Genomic DNA, 13332 nt, shown 5'->3' with positions numbered 1-13332 from the left:
TGCTTATTGCAGTGCGGCTTTCGCCCTTCGGTCAATGGTATACGTAGTCTTACCGTGACTGGTTTTTTAAAAGAGGTGATCAAATTGAAGTGTGCACAGAGCCCTTGTCAATATCTACGCTCTCGCCAAACTGTACTGAAGGCGGACTTTCCTCATTGGTCTTATGTTCCCTCACGCGGCACACCTTAAAGCGGCGTCTTCTTCCGCGCACTCATTCCAGACCTGACACCAGCACGTGACCACACACGCCTTATCGTGCCTCGCTTTCCCTTCGTTTCTGGCCTCGACTTTGAGCACTCTCTGAGCATCGTCCTTGCCTTTCGTACCTGTCACTCCAACCCACCCAGTCTGCCCTGATTTTTTTCTTGGCGCTTGCATACAACTCTCCGGCATCTGCACACCGGTCCTCCCCTCCGCTGGAACCTGGCAATCTCTTTTGTCTTCCCTCTTAGACCTAGTGTCCTGTAGGATCTCACGGAGGGGCAAGATGGTGCCTTCGGGTTTTCGCCTCAGCCTCATTCTCCCCTCTTTTATCGGAGCGTGCTTATTGAGCCGGAAGTGGCTCGCGCAAGCTCAGGACGTCGTCCCTCTTATCGCTGGAAACGAAGATGTGGTCGCGGCCACAGAAGAGTGCCCTCACGGGTACGTGCTCGATAGCGGCGTCTGCAAGAAAGAGATCGCGCGCAGGCCGATGCTGCTGTGCCCTCCACGCGCTTCCTTCGAGGTACGGGCCCCTCACGCGGGGTGTATAAATGTCACATTCCTCTGGATAATACCGCAGAGGAGGGCCAGATGCTGCTGGGCTACAACGACTTAAATAGGCACGAGGAAGCACGAATACTGAATGGCCATGGTGCAGCAGGACACGACTTCGGGCTCCTTCGCGGTTGCTCGTATCGAAGTATAGCCCCAATACCAGTTACGTGAGCCGAATCCGCCCGAGACTCTTCCGTGGGCGTTTCGCAGATTTATCCAGAGGTATCTACAGGCGCATGTATGTGCGGTGCATCGGTGCCTCTACATGCGGCGAGTTACGCGACTTGGCGTTGACACAAAAACCGCTGGCCTGCGGCTTCACTTGATTGGTCCGCGGCCGCTTCTTTCCTCTGAGCTCCACATACGCTGACAGCCGCTGGTATCTTCAGAATTCCATTTGTCCGATGTGACTGGCCGCACAACGGTGGTGCGAGAAGCCACGCGTGAGCAGTTCGCTTTTTTTGGACCGTCCGGCATTCGCGATCGAGTCCAGTTGACAGACGGAATCCACTCGGGATGAGCTCGTCTCTGACGAGAGGTTTCTGCCGTCTTCTTCTTGCGTCTGCCAGGCTTACCGCCCCCGCGTTTGACAGCTGGCCGTGTCGCGTGCGGCATACGTCACTAAAGGCGCTTTTTGTGTCTTGCTCGGGTTCTTTGGCTTTCAGGGAGGCGAGTGCGTAACAGAGAAGGAAGTGAAGAGTGTGCTGATTTGCGGAGAAAACGAGCGACTGGAAGGCGATCGATGCGAACTCGAGGAGGCTATTAGAGGCTTGGCCAGCTGTCCGCGAGACTACACCTTCACAGGCACCGCTTGCATGCGTTCGCAGGAGGCGAAGGCGCAGCTGTACTGCGAAGACGGGTATAAGCTGTCGCACGGAGACCTCTGTGTGCGTGAGATGAAAGCGAAACCCGACACGTTTTGTCCGACGGGCGCTCGACAGCAAGGCGACAAGTGCTTCATCCTCGAGAGCTCCCCGCCGCATGTCGCCTGCGGACGCGGATACGAGCTCGAGAGCGGGATGTGCGTTCGCGTGGAGACTGTCCGCCCAGACCAGAAATGTCCGCATGGCTACCGCATGGATAACGGCGTCTGCCGCAACGTGGTGCGACTGCAGCCGAACGCGGTGTGCCCAGCTGGCCATGATTTCAACGGCCGCGAGTGCGTCATGTCTCAGCTCGCGGAGCCGACGCTGAAATGTGAGGAAGGCTTCCAGCTTGAAGGCCCGACGTGTGTGAAGCGCATCGAAAAAGCGGCAAAACCCGAGTGTCCGATGAAGTACGAATACAAGAACAACATATGCGTGAAGCAGACGAGCGTAAAGCCGAAGAGCGAGTGTCCCGAAGGGAGTGCAGAAGCCGCGGGACCTGGCAAGGCGTGCGAGGCAGTCCACGTGGCGGACGCGACGCTGGTGTGCCCGAGCGACTTTTCCATCTACAACGGCCAGTGCGTGCGGAAATCCACAGGCAACATGCACCAGGAGTGCCCTGCGGGGTTCAAGATGACGCGCGAAGGCGTCTGTGTCCGCGAAATCACTCAGAAGGCTGAACAGCGCTGTCCGCAAGGACTCGATCTGTCGAAGGACACAGGTCTCTGCGCGTCCCAAGACACGACGCCAGCTCACTTGGCCTGCGAGCAGGGCGAGCTGACGCCTCAGGGGACCTGCGTGCGCGTGTATACGACGGAAACGATTTTCACGTGCCCCCGCGGCTTCAAGCTGAAGGAGCCGGACTGCATCAGACAAGTGCAGAAACCTGCGGTGGTGACCTGCCCAGACAACGCCAAAATGCGCGGAGGCACCTGCATAGTTCTCGAGAGATTCCCCCCTCGGATACCTGCAACGACGGGTATGTCAGTGACGGGTACGGGAACTGCGTCAAGTACGAGGTGAAGAGTCCGAAGCGATCTTGCCCCCGGGCGTATCGGCTCTTCAACACGGTCTGCGTCAAACGGAACTTCCGCGTCTAGCCGACAGACTCCACGGCTCCGAAGGTGGGCTCAAGCAGCGCCACCACCAGGGTCAGGAAAACGACGGACACAGTGAGGCCTCTGAGCCCAGACACCCCGGGCCGGTCCAATTCTATCGGAAAGGGGAGAAACGATACGGTAGGAGGCTTGACGTGACGGTCGCAAGGAACGGAAACCGAGGCGCGAGGTTCCGGGACACGCCAGCTGCGTTTTTGCAAACTGGGGACCAAGAAATGGCCGGGTACTTTCTCTGCGGTGTACGGACACCGTCGGAAGCGTGTAAATGTCCCGAGGTGAAGGTGGTTTTCTGTCACGGGTCTTGAGGTCTTCGCAGCAAATGCCGTGTCCAGCGAAATAGAGCGTGTCCGGAAAGACCTGGCCTCGCAGAGGGGAAGGAGGACGGCCTTGAGGACGACAGGTTCCATAGCCACAGGCAAAATGTGGAATCAAGCGAAGGGGCACGCCTCACAATGTGATGTTTTTTAGTGTCACATGTCAAGTTGTATTCTTCGGTGTTTTTGTCAAACAAATGCTGATTGGTGTTCGAAGAAATACAATATCCGAATGCATGCCCACGGCTTCCAAATAAGTAGCTTTTCAGGGAAGTCTCATAGAGGCAGGTAATGCGCTTCGCGCACCCCGTCTCTCGTCCCATTTTGTTCGCAACGTCAAAAACTTCCCACTTTAAGAACTCGTCATCCTGCTGCGCTAAGAGATGCTCGAGAACTTGCTCACAGCGCACAACCCACTCACAAGTAACCGCACAGGCGTGGATTTTTCCGCAGCACGATCTTATCTGTTTCACGCCCCACCCGGGACTTAACGTCCTTCGCCTCTCTTTGTCCCTCCTTCACTGCCTACCTTCGCTGGTCAAGCTAGAGCGTCGGACTGAGAGCAAGTCGCGCGTATCTCTACTCTTAAACTCTGCCCCAGCTACCCTGAGGAATAACGGCACTGCTGCCTGGCGGCTCGCGCACAACGGAACGAGCAAAAACGTACCTTTTTGCGGTAGCCGGCTTCCTTCGCGCGTTTTCCAAGTTGTTGTGCAGGACAGCCGGAAAGTCAAGCGAGGTGCGGTTTGGCGAGGCCCGCCGAAGCTGCTGACCGCTAAAAATGAAGGAAAAACTGTTTTTTGCTTCGGTGCGGGCCTGCAGCCAACGGCGCAGCGTGTATCGCGGTGTCAGTGCGCCCACAGAGGCCAACAACGCGAGTTACCGCGGAATCGAAGGCTCTTAATATGCAAAAAATGCGATACACCGATTTTCCTGTCGCATGCGTTCGACAAAAAATTTATCTCGATGTGGAGGGTGCATGCGCCAGCGGAAAGCTCCCCTCGAACGCGGGCCCGCGCATCCGAACGACACCAAGGGAAAGATGGCACACGCCGAAGAACAGGAACACGAAACGACGACAGAAAGAAAGAGACACGAAAGGCAAGAGAGGGGCGGAGACTGCGACCCTCCGGAAAAAGACAAGCGAGCCACGCGACCGAAGAGCTTTACGCTCCCACAAACCCTTCTGTCCTCTCCGCACGCGCGTGAGACCTGCTCGACCTGACAAAACTCGGAAGAGGTGTGGATGCGCGCGCCCAAACCACAGCAGACGCGTCGTCACTCAGCGTTAGAGAGCCCACAGTCCGGGCCCTTGGGAGATCGATGAAGGCTCCGCGCTCTCGCCCTCTGTGCCGCGCACTGAAGAGGAGGCAAAAAAGGAACGCAGGAGGGGAGATCGGCAAGCAGCAGATGGGAACACGCTCAGAAGGAGACTGTGAAAAGGAGAGAGCAAGAGGCTAACAGTTGTAGAGCAGATGAACTGAAACGAAGACAGAGAGGGCGCTCGGGAGTCAAGCCTGAGGCGAAGCAGGTCGCAGACTCGCGACGAGGGCGGCGACGCGACGCTGGAGGTCGGAATTCTGCGCCAGCTCAGCGAGAGCTTCGGCCTGAGAAAGAAAGGTAAAACGCGAGAAAAGGTATCGCAGAAAGGATCCACATGCATGTGCACCCGCCTTGTCCACGGGCGTGCAAGAAATACAGACAACGGAAGACAACGTCGAAGAAAAAACGTCGTATGCATACGCAGACAAACGTGTGCGGACATATATATGCAGATATAAACATATATACATCCATACATACACAGGGGAGATTCCAAGGGTCACTCAAAGCTTGAGTGTGACTGCGTGTAATCCCACGCATGCGCATATCGAGGGGGAGAGAGGGAGAGAGAGAGAAAGAGAGAGGACATGAAAGGCGGGGGAGCAGCGGAGAAGTGGGAGCCACGCACTGCACGCGCCACAGAGTTGATGCGATGAACCGCACAGAAGGGAAGGACGCGCGCGAGTAGAGTTGGCGTTGCGCAGCTCGAAACATGATGGATGGGGCGGGACATGCAGATAAGGCAGAGCCGCGCGATCAGATGACACAACAGGAGTTTAGTGGAAACCGCCAGCTGGCGCTTCGAGAACGGCGTGGTACGAACAGACAGACACGCACCTTTTCGAGTGCCTCCAGCGCTTGCTGACGCTGCCCGAGCGACAACAGGCTTTGGCCTGAGAGAGGAAAAAGCGAGGAACGAAAAGACGCCTGAATAATACGCACGGCTAACAGCTTTTCCTCTCAATCTCAAGAGCTCCACTCGTGTTCCTCTTCTCCACATTCTGTGACTCGCGACACACGGGACTTCCCCCCCTCACTCTCTTTCCTCGTCTCTTGCGGCGATGCACGGCCAACGCGACCCTAGCTGGAAACCAGAGAGAGAGAGACGTCTGTGTATCGTTCTCGGCTCCAGCCTCGCGTTTCGTGTGCCTTCACTTCCAGCCGAAGCGCCCACCCTCCCCTCCCCTCACTCGCCTTTCGAGACGGCCTCGCTTTCTCCCCCCTTCCCTCCCCTTCCCTCCCCCCCCCCACACACACCTCTCGTTCTTCTTCGTTTCTCGAGGCTTTCTGTCTCGAATTCGCCGGTCTCTTTGTCTTCGCTTACCCAGATTGTAGAACACAATCGTGCCATAGGGCAGCAGAGACTCTGCCCTGCTTCGCGCGACGCTTCTTGCTGGACGCTGCGAAGCATCTTTCTCCGCAGCGACGGCGAGGCCTCGCAAGTCGTCTCTTGCCTCCTCGCTCGCTTCGCTGCGTTGAGGGTGAGCTGGCGCTTCGCTCTCCACCATTCCTTCTTCTCGCGGCGCTTTCTCGCCTCCGCCTTCTGCGAACCCCTGCCCCCGGTCCGCAGGCACGATTCCCGCTTGAGACTCCATCTGCCGCAGCTGCAGTCGCCTCAGCTGCTTTTTCTTCTCCTCTTCGCGCTCCACGGCGCGGCGCGCTTCCTCGTACAGCGCCCGTCTCTCGCTGTTGATGTGCTCACACAGCGCCGTCAAAAAGTAAGAGAACGTGCAGGGCGCCCGCGCGTCTGAAGAGGGCGAGGCTGCCGCCGCAACAGACCGAGAGGCAGACGCAGTAGCAGCCGGCGACGGGAGCGACGAGGCCATCGAGGCGCCAGGCAGATCTGAAGAAGAGGCGTCAGACGCGATGGCTCCCAAGGGCCCTTCTCCGAACAACTCGGCCAGCGTCGGCGATGCAACCGCGCCTGCCTCCGGAGGGCTCGACGTCCTTCCCAAGTGAGCGAATCGCTGGCCCGTGTACAGCTCGCCCAATCTGTACAGACACTCGACTGCGAAGCGCAGCGCCAGCGCGCTCTTCCGCACGTCGCCCTGCCGCAAATAGATCCCACCGAGACTGTTCATCGTGTCAAAAAACAGACTCTCGGGCTGCAGAGGGATGCGCTTGATCGTGTCCACCGCGCGCGAAGGCGCATCCGGCTGGGGGTCCCGCGCACCCTGCAGCTGCGCGAGGAGAGGCGCGAGGGGCACGCCGTTCAGTAGCGCCACTCTGAAGAGAAAACGAAAGAAAACACGCGCGGCGCATTCAAACTCGAGAGAGTTACTCACACCCTAGCCTGCAGGTAGACCTCCGCCGAGGAGTCACTCAGTTTGAGCGGATCCGCTGCCCATCCCGCAGAAACTAGAGCAAGGCACGCGCTTGCACTCTTCAGCCTTTCACTTTTGAAAGCGGGTCAGCACGCGCAGGCGCGTGTACAGAGAGACAAACAGAACCTACACCCAGAGAGGCCCACGCCGACATGCAATAGTCCCGCTCCCCCCCCCCCCCCCCCCCCCCCCCCCCCCGCCCCGCGAGGTCTATCAGTCCTCTCTTGTCTGTTGCGGCGAGACACGTCTGAGCCCGCAAGAACAACTCAGAAGGCCCCCAGCAGTCTGTCCCGGCCGCAGGGGCCCTACCTTTCCCTACGTCACGCGAATGCATGCCAACGATGTTCACTCCAGCGAAGCACAAGAAGGCCCGCGCTGGTTGCCCGGACGTGCGCAAAGCAGGCGCGCGGCCAGCCACGCCGAAGACAGACACACGCATATGCATGCACACGCACGCGAGCGCGAGAGGACGGAGACAAGAGGCACACGCCCTGCTGGCTTTCCCCCAAACGACGCACTTCCACTGCATCGACTTCTCGAGGAACCCCAGGGCCTTCTCGACGCTCCCGCGGTCTGCCTCGACGACGCCTGCGAGAACAAGCAAAGCCACACCCCGCCGCAACGCGAAGCTAGAATTGACAGAGGCAGACGCAGAGGCAGACCCGCAGAGAGATCTTGTCAGAGCCCTATCTGCACGAGAGGCAGTTGAAGCGCAGGCATGCCGTGTGCATGGCGAAGCAAAGGTAGGCGTGCATGCATTCAGTCTCCACATGGGAGCCATCTATTTATGCGCACGCGTATACAGTGTGGGTACTGGAAAAAGGGAAACGCGGATACTCTGCAAACAGCTGCCCGTCCGCGGGGCGACCGGCGCGACTTCCGCCTCTGCAGGCCGCGCAGGATGGCTGCAAACTGCTCACTAAGACAAGAGAGGCAGTTGGCGATGTCTAACGCCAGCGGCGCGGTCAGTGAAGACTCGCCGTCCTCGCCCCTGCCTGCGACCTCAGCCGGCGCCTTTTCCTCTCGCGCGGCGGCCGCGTAGAAACTCAGCGCGCGCCTGTAGGCGTCAGCTGCCTCATCGAGCTTGTTGTGCTGGTGGGCGAGCATAGCCATATCTGAGAGCAAAACGAAGACGTGATCGGGCAGAGAGTGCGGCAGCACAAGATGAGACGAAACGCGAAGCCCGCGTTAGCAGAACTGCAGGGGCCTGGAGGAGGGGAGGCGGGGGGTTGTGAGATGCTCACGAGGACTTTAGACGGGCGGGAGGCGTGCAGAAAGCAGAACAACACGAATAAGGCAGGAGGGAGAGGGAAGAGAGCCACGCGAACTGGAATTGACCGCGGCGCGGACTTCTAGCGACGGCGCGAATGGAATGCAGGCAGAGAGGAACTCTACCTTGAGTACGTTCGCGATGTTGGTTTGCCTCAGCGCGTCGCAGGCGCAGCGCTGAAAGGCGGGGGCAACGCGGTAGCGCCGGCGCAGAGGCAGCGAGCGCCTCGGAATTTTGCTTTCCACGACTTTCAAACAGGGTAGGGCTCTCAGGCTTCTTCGCCCGTTCCTTCCCGCGCATGCAGCCTCTTCTCTCTACGACCCTGCGCGGCGCGACCTCCACCTCGACCCCCTGTCTCCGCTCAGGGCCTGTCCCCCCTTCCTCCTTCTCTATTCCCCGCATTCCCCCCCCCCGCCCTCCCCTCGCCCCCACCCTCCCCCCAGCTGTGTGAGACGCCATTCCGGATCATGTGCGTGCAAAGAAAACTCGCGCGAGATGCATGCGGTGGGGCAGACATAACCGCCTCGCGGGCAGCAGGACTGTTCGAGAGCGGCACGGAAACGCACGTACCAAGGAAGTTGACGGAACTGAAAATACTACTCATTCCTACTAGAGCGAGCCCCCAATACTCCAGTCAGTGCCTGTGGATTTAACGCCATCAAGCTAGTCCCTGGCAGAGGACACTTTGCCCAACCGAGAGCACCAACAGACTCCGGGAGAGACTCTGAAGCCAAAAGCTGCAGAGCAACCCCAACCTCCGTTAGCGACCCTCGTGGACACGCACACAACGGTCCAGTTATTTACGGAGAGCGGGGCGGTGTGCCCCCCCCTCCCGGCCGCGGGCTCTAGGCATGTGTTGAGCGGCTGAAGACGCGCGGAGAGACGACCCCGTGGGAACAGTCGAGCCCTCACGCGGCGCTTAGGATGCGTTTGTCCCGTGGCGTTTGGGGTTTAGGGTTGCCAGGCGCGTCCTCTCCACTCAGTTCTTTCTCACCGAGGTAGGACTTGGCGACAGCTCTCTGCAGCTCGCGCTTCATCGGGCCTTCGCGAGGAGCTCCGTGGAGGAGAAGCAGCAGCGTGGACTGCAGCTGGTGCATGGCAGACTCAAAGTGCGAAAGCTTCTCGACGCGGAAGCTGCGAAACGCAGCACATACACAGGCAAGATGAAAAAGAACACCTCCACTGACGCAGGCTGCCCGACTGCCACGCCCACGACTCAGGGGTGACACCTGAGGCACGCGTCCGTTGCGATAACGGGGAAAAACCTCCGTAACTACGCGTAGGGGCATAGGGCCTGCAGCTCCCCCCCCCCCCCCCCCCCCCCCCCCCCCCCGGCACGCTCTACGCAGAGAGCCACACATACATCCACACTTTTCGTGCATCCGCTCTCTGCATATGCCCATAGAAATGGCTATGCGTGTCAGTGTGTGGACGCGACAAGTCCGTGCATATAGAGAGCGGCGATGAAGCTCCACAGCGAACCCTGGCGCGCGTACGCGCCCGCAACGGGGCGATGGGGAGAAGAAACTCGACGCTGCGGAGGCGCGCGGCGCGTCACGCGAAGCCGCGTACCCGACATCAATGAAGGTGGACTCAGGGCCGGCGGGTAGCGTCTCTACGCCCTTGTCAATGAGGCCGTCGCCTCCCGCAGAGCTCGCCGGACACAACCACGAAGACGAGGATACAGAGGAGGGGCAGGGCGGAGCGTGGCGGTCAGCCCCCTGGGGTTGGGCGACCGTTTCTTCCTCCGCCTCGGAGGCATCCCGCCTTTTCTTCTCTGCTTCCTCTCGCAGACGGCTCGCTGCAGCCTCCACGCGGCGGAGGAACTCCTTTTCGGCAGCCTGGTCTCCTTCGCGCCCGTGCTCTCCCCTCGCGGCCGCTGACGATGGTGCGGCCGTCGTCGAGGGGGAAGAGAAGCGATCAGAAGAAAACGAGGCGCGAGACGCATAAGAGGACCGGAAACCGAAAAGAGGCGTCAAACGCGGCGAGTTTGCGCTGCAGCGCGGGGTGGAGCGACGCGGAAGAGCCGCAGGAGACTGAGACGACAACGCAGAGAGAGAAGAAAAGGGCGTAGGAAAGGAAAGACCAGCCGATGCGGATGAGGAGACGGATGCAGAGACGGAAGAATTGAAGGACCTTGAGCGGATGGGCCTCTGCGCGTGAGCGGAGAAAGGTGCGACATAAGCCGAGGCAGAAAATCCCTGAGGAGGGGGAGAAGGGGCCGAACGAAGAGACGCAAACGGACAGATAGCGCCCGTCGCCGCGCGCCGCGCCATGGTGAGGAAACACGAAGCAAAGCAGAGACACGCGGAAAAGGACAAGAAGACGACTTTGAAAGAAGACGAGGTAGGGGAGAAACGAGAGAAGTCAGCGAAGAAAGAGCGTAGCGAGAGGTAGAAAAGAACACGAGCCGCGCTTCACAAGAAAATCCGGGCCTCCCAGAGTGGCATGTCTCCGCGACCGGGCGAAATCGCACGGAAGAGAAGTTCGGTAAGTCTGTCGAGGAGACACCTGCGCGCGCAATCACGTGTGTATTTTTCATTACTTTTCAGAAAGTGACTTATCTCAGTACACGCGTTTCTTCCGCCTTTTTCCCTTTTCTGACACATGTGACCGCGGCGGCGCCGCACCCTCTCGTCCTGCATGCTCTTGAGGCAGCTGGGCGTGTCTTCTCCTCAAGAGTCGAGAGAACCGCTAATGCAAACAAGGCTACTAGCTGTTTTCCTTTCCCGCAAAAGGCAAAATCCGAAAAAATAGGGAAGCGAACAAGCACACACAGACTGGGTCCAGCAGCACTCTTTCATCTCCTTCTCGCTCGACGCCATTGAGGTCCAGTTACACCACGAGGGTCGCAGTCAAGTGTTTGGCGTGAATTCACTTCTTAGCAGGGAATGAGAGCAGTGAAGATTGTGCTGGAAATTTGTCTGACTCTTTATGATCTCCACAGGAACCCATAACCTCGCGCGAAAAGGCTTGCAGGCTGTTTAGTCTAGTGGTATGATTCTCGCTTAGGGTGCGAGAGGTCCCGGGTTCAATTCCCGGAACAGCCCACTTTTTCCTCTCCCCCTACCTACCCCTACCCTTTGATCTCAGAATTTGCGTCGCTTGGCAGCTGCGTCTGGCGTCGGTTATTGCGAGAATTCTTGCAGGGGCGAGCCCCCTGCAGCCTCTGGGATCCACTAAGTGACCTCCACTATGTCTCCTGCAGAAGCGAGGTGACAACAGACTTGACAGCGGGCGGCTGCCAGGTGGTGCCCAGCCGACTTAGTCCCTCGCCTCTTTGGCAGTTCGAGTCTATACGTGTAAAAGCAGATGCCTAGTCTCATCGCTGTCGTCACGTAGGTACAATTCGAAGCCCGGCGGTCTGCGCGATTGCCTAGCGGATTCGTATCACGAGCTCCTGACAGCTAGATCGCCAGGGTCGCCTCGAAGGCATACACCTGAGAGCCCATGGCGGAGCTTTATCGGGGAAGCGGGGCTGCACCCCTTCAGAGAAATCCTGGGTTGCAGCAAGGAACTCGCACAAACCCCTTGACGTTCCCTTCAAGCGTAGACCAGACTTAAGACTTGACGCCGTGTGCGTGCGATCTTTACGTAGGCGCCGCGAGCATGGCGTTATACGGGTAGGCACTCCTGTAGGATGTGCGCTGGTCTGTTTAGCAAGGCTGATGTTCAAGTCAGAACGCAGGTGGGTGGACTCTGTGGCCTGATTTTCCCGCTTCAGAGAAAGCGTATTTAAAGGTAGCCAGTTGTCGCTTTCGCGCTGGAAAGGCGAGCAGCCGCCAAGCCGCGCTTTTTGAAGCCTCAACAGGCAGGCCCGCTTTCGCACACGCTGTGGCAGGGAGCAAGCGCGGAAAAAGGAGCTTGCGTAGCAAAAAAGCAGGGAAACAGAGGAATCTGGTGGGTGTGTATGTCATGTGTTCCAGCAATTCTGAACAAAGGAAATTTTTTTTCTGAGGTTCGTTCCAGTGTACGTACAGCTGGGAAAGCAAACAAACTCTTGACTCCTGCGAAACAGGACCAAGGAGCACCGAAACCTCGGCGTCACACATAGAAGTGGGCTTCCTCTGGGTGCTGCAGACGCCTTTTTTTGTTTTTTCCCCTTCTATGCTTCGTTCCTGTTTTTGGTTTCTTGAGGCGTAGCACGTCTGGTGAGTCCGCGGAAAGGGCAACATTTCTCTGCGTCGTTCACAGAGTTTCTTAGCACGGACGTACGGTGAGGGGGTCAGCAGCCCAAGGGAGCGAGAGAAGCAGGAAGACATTAAGCTTTCGGCCACGCGCTGATCACTTATCCTCTCTAAGGTTTCGCGCTTTTACGTATTCCATCTCTTGCTTCCGCTCTGATTGTCCACCCGTGTCTACTTTCAGCTAGCTCCATAGTTCAGAACGGTTCCGATCTCTTCCATCTGCGTTGTGTCAGCGTCGCACGCTGATCTATCCTTCTGCCGCCTTCGCGTCGTTTGCCAGTTGGCCCTGCACCTTCTAATTAGCCCGGAGGTCTTCCGCCCTTCCCCTCTGTAATCCTCGTAGCTGCGCTTGCCTCTCTTCGCACCTGTCTGCTCTTCCTTCCAGCGGTCTCTCTCCCTAAACTCTTTCCTCTTCGCGTACGTCCTTCTTCGTGGGTATCTGCCTGGCCTGGCGGCCTTGTTCTCTGTCCGCAGTTGCCTCTCAGCTGCTCGATTCCTTCTCTTTCCGATTTCTCAACCTCCATGTCGCGCCGTCCTCAGCCTTCCTCTCAGGCCGGCCTTCTTTGACCCCGCTGTGCGTGCCGATCTGTTTTCTCGTTTTGCTCTCGCTCTCGCGCAGCCGTGGGGGGCACGGACTAGAAGCGCAGGCCGCAGGCCTCAACATTCGACCTTCACAATGGTGCAACCAAGGAAAGTCTTTTCTTTTCTGCTCCCTTCTCGAAGTCCCGCCCCGCTTTCTTGTCATGCGTATCGTCCATCTCCCTCCTCGTCGTTTTGTAAACTGCGTCTTTGTCTCCTTCCACGTCTGCGCCTATTTTCTCCGCGGGTCTCGTCGCTCCACCTTGCCTCTTTTCCCCCGCGGAGTGGCTCTGCGCGCGTCTAGGGCGGGACTGCGCATTGAAACGACCTTCGAGCAGATTTGGTGGCGCGTCCGCCTCCCGCTGAGCGCCTTTTCCTCCGCTTTTGCTGTCGAGGCTCATGTGAGGCGGCGCGCAGCCTAGCGGTGAGAGGCTTCGCCGCGAAACTGCTTCGTTCAGCTCCACCTCTTCTCCAGATCGCTGGCTATTTCCCCGCCGCCCTCTCCCTCCCCTTCCTCCCTCCCCTCACCTCTCCGCTGTTTAAAGTTGCCCCTGGCGCCGCGACCGTGAGCGCCGATGCTTTTCGCGGAGAAGAG

General features: G+C 58.6%; 2 protein-coding genes and 1 non-coding gene across 3 annotated transcripts; 2 read left to right on the top strand and 1 right to left on the bottom strand.

The window, feature by feature from the left end:
* Nucleotides 1-487: 487 nt before the first annotated feature.
* On the top strand, nucleotides 488-2645 carry BESB_067660 (uncharacterized protein; the record flags this gene model as incomplete). Its single annotated transcript, XM_029365159.1, has 2 exons — nucleotides 488-724; nucleotides 1422-2645. The coding sequence occupies 2 exons, from the start codon at nucleotides 488-490 to the stop codon at nucleotides 2643-2645; spliced, it is 1461 nt and encodes a 486-aa protein (XP_029218742.1).
* A 1920-nt stretch (nucleotides 2646-4565) lies between these two features.
* On the bottom strand, nucleotides 4566-10247 carry BESB_067650 (tetratricopeptide repeat-containing protein; the record flags this gene model as incomplete). The annotated part of the gene is made up of 7 exons (XM_029365158.1): nucleotides 4566-4661; nucleotides 5215-5270; nucleotides 5702-6603; nucleotides 7220-7289; nucleotides 7622-7816; nucleotides 8966-9105; nucleotides 9544-10247. 7 exons carry the CDS (start codon nucleotides 10245-10247, stop codon nucleotides 4566-4568), a joined length of 2163 nt encoding a protein of 720 aa, XP_029218741.1.
* A 702-nt stretch (nucleotides 10248-10949) lies between these two features.
* On the top strand, nucleotides 10950-11021 carry BESB_069900. The gene has a single exon. It is a non-coding gene; the product is annotated as a tRNA-Pro (tRNA).
* The last annotated feature ends 2311 nt before the right edge of the window (nucleotides 11022-13332 follow it).

The sequence above is a fragment of the Besnoitia besnoiti genome, chromosome VI, assembly GCF_002563875.1.
Source record: "Besnoitia besnoiti strain Bb-Ger1 chromosome VI, whole genome shotgun sequence".
NCBI lineage: Eukaryota > Apicomplexa > Conoidasida > Eucoccidiorida > Sarcocystidae > Besnoitia > Besnoitia besnoiti.
This window is presented reverse-complemented; position numbering and strand designations above follow the sequence as displayed.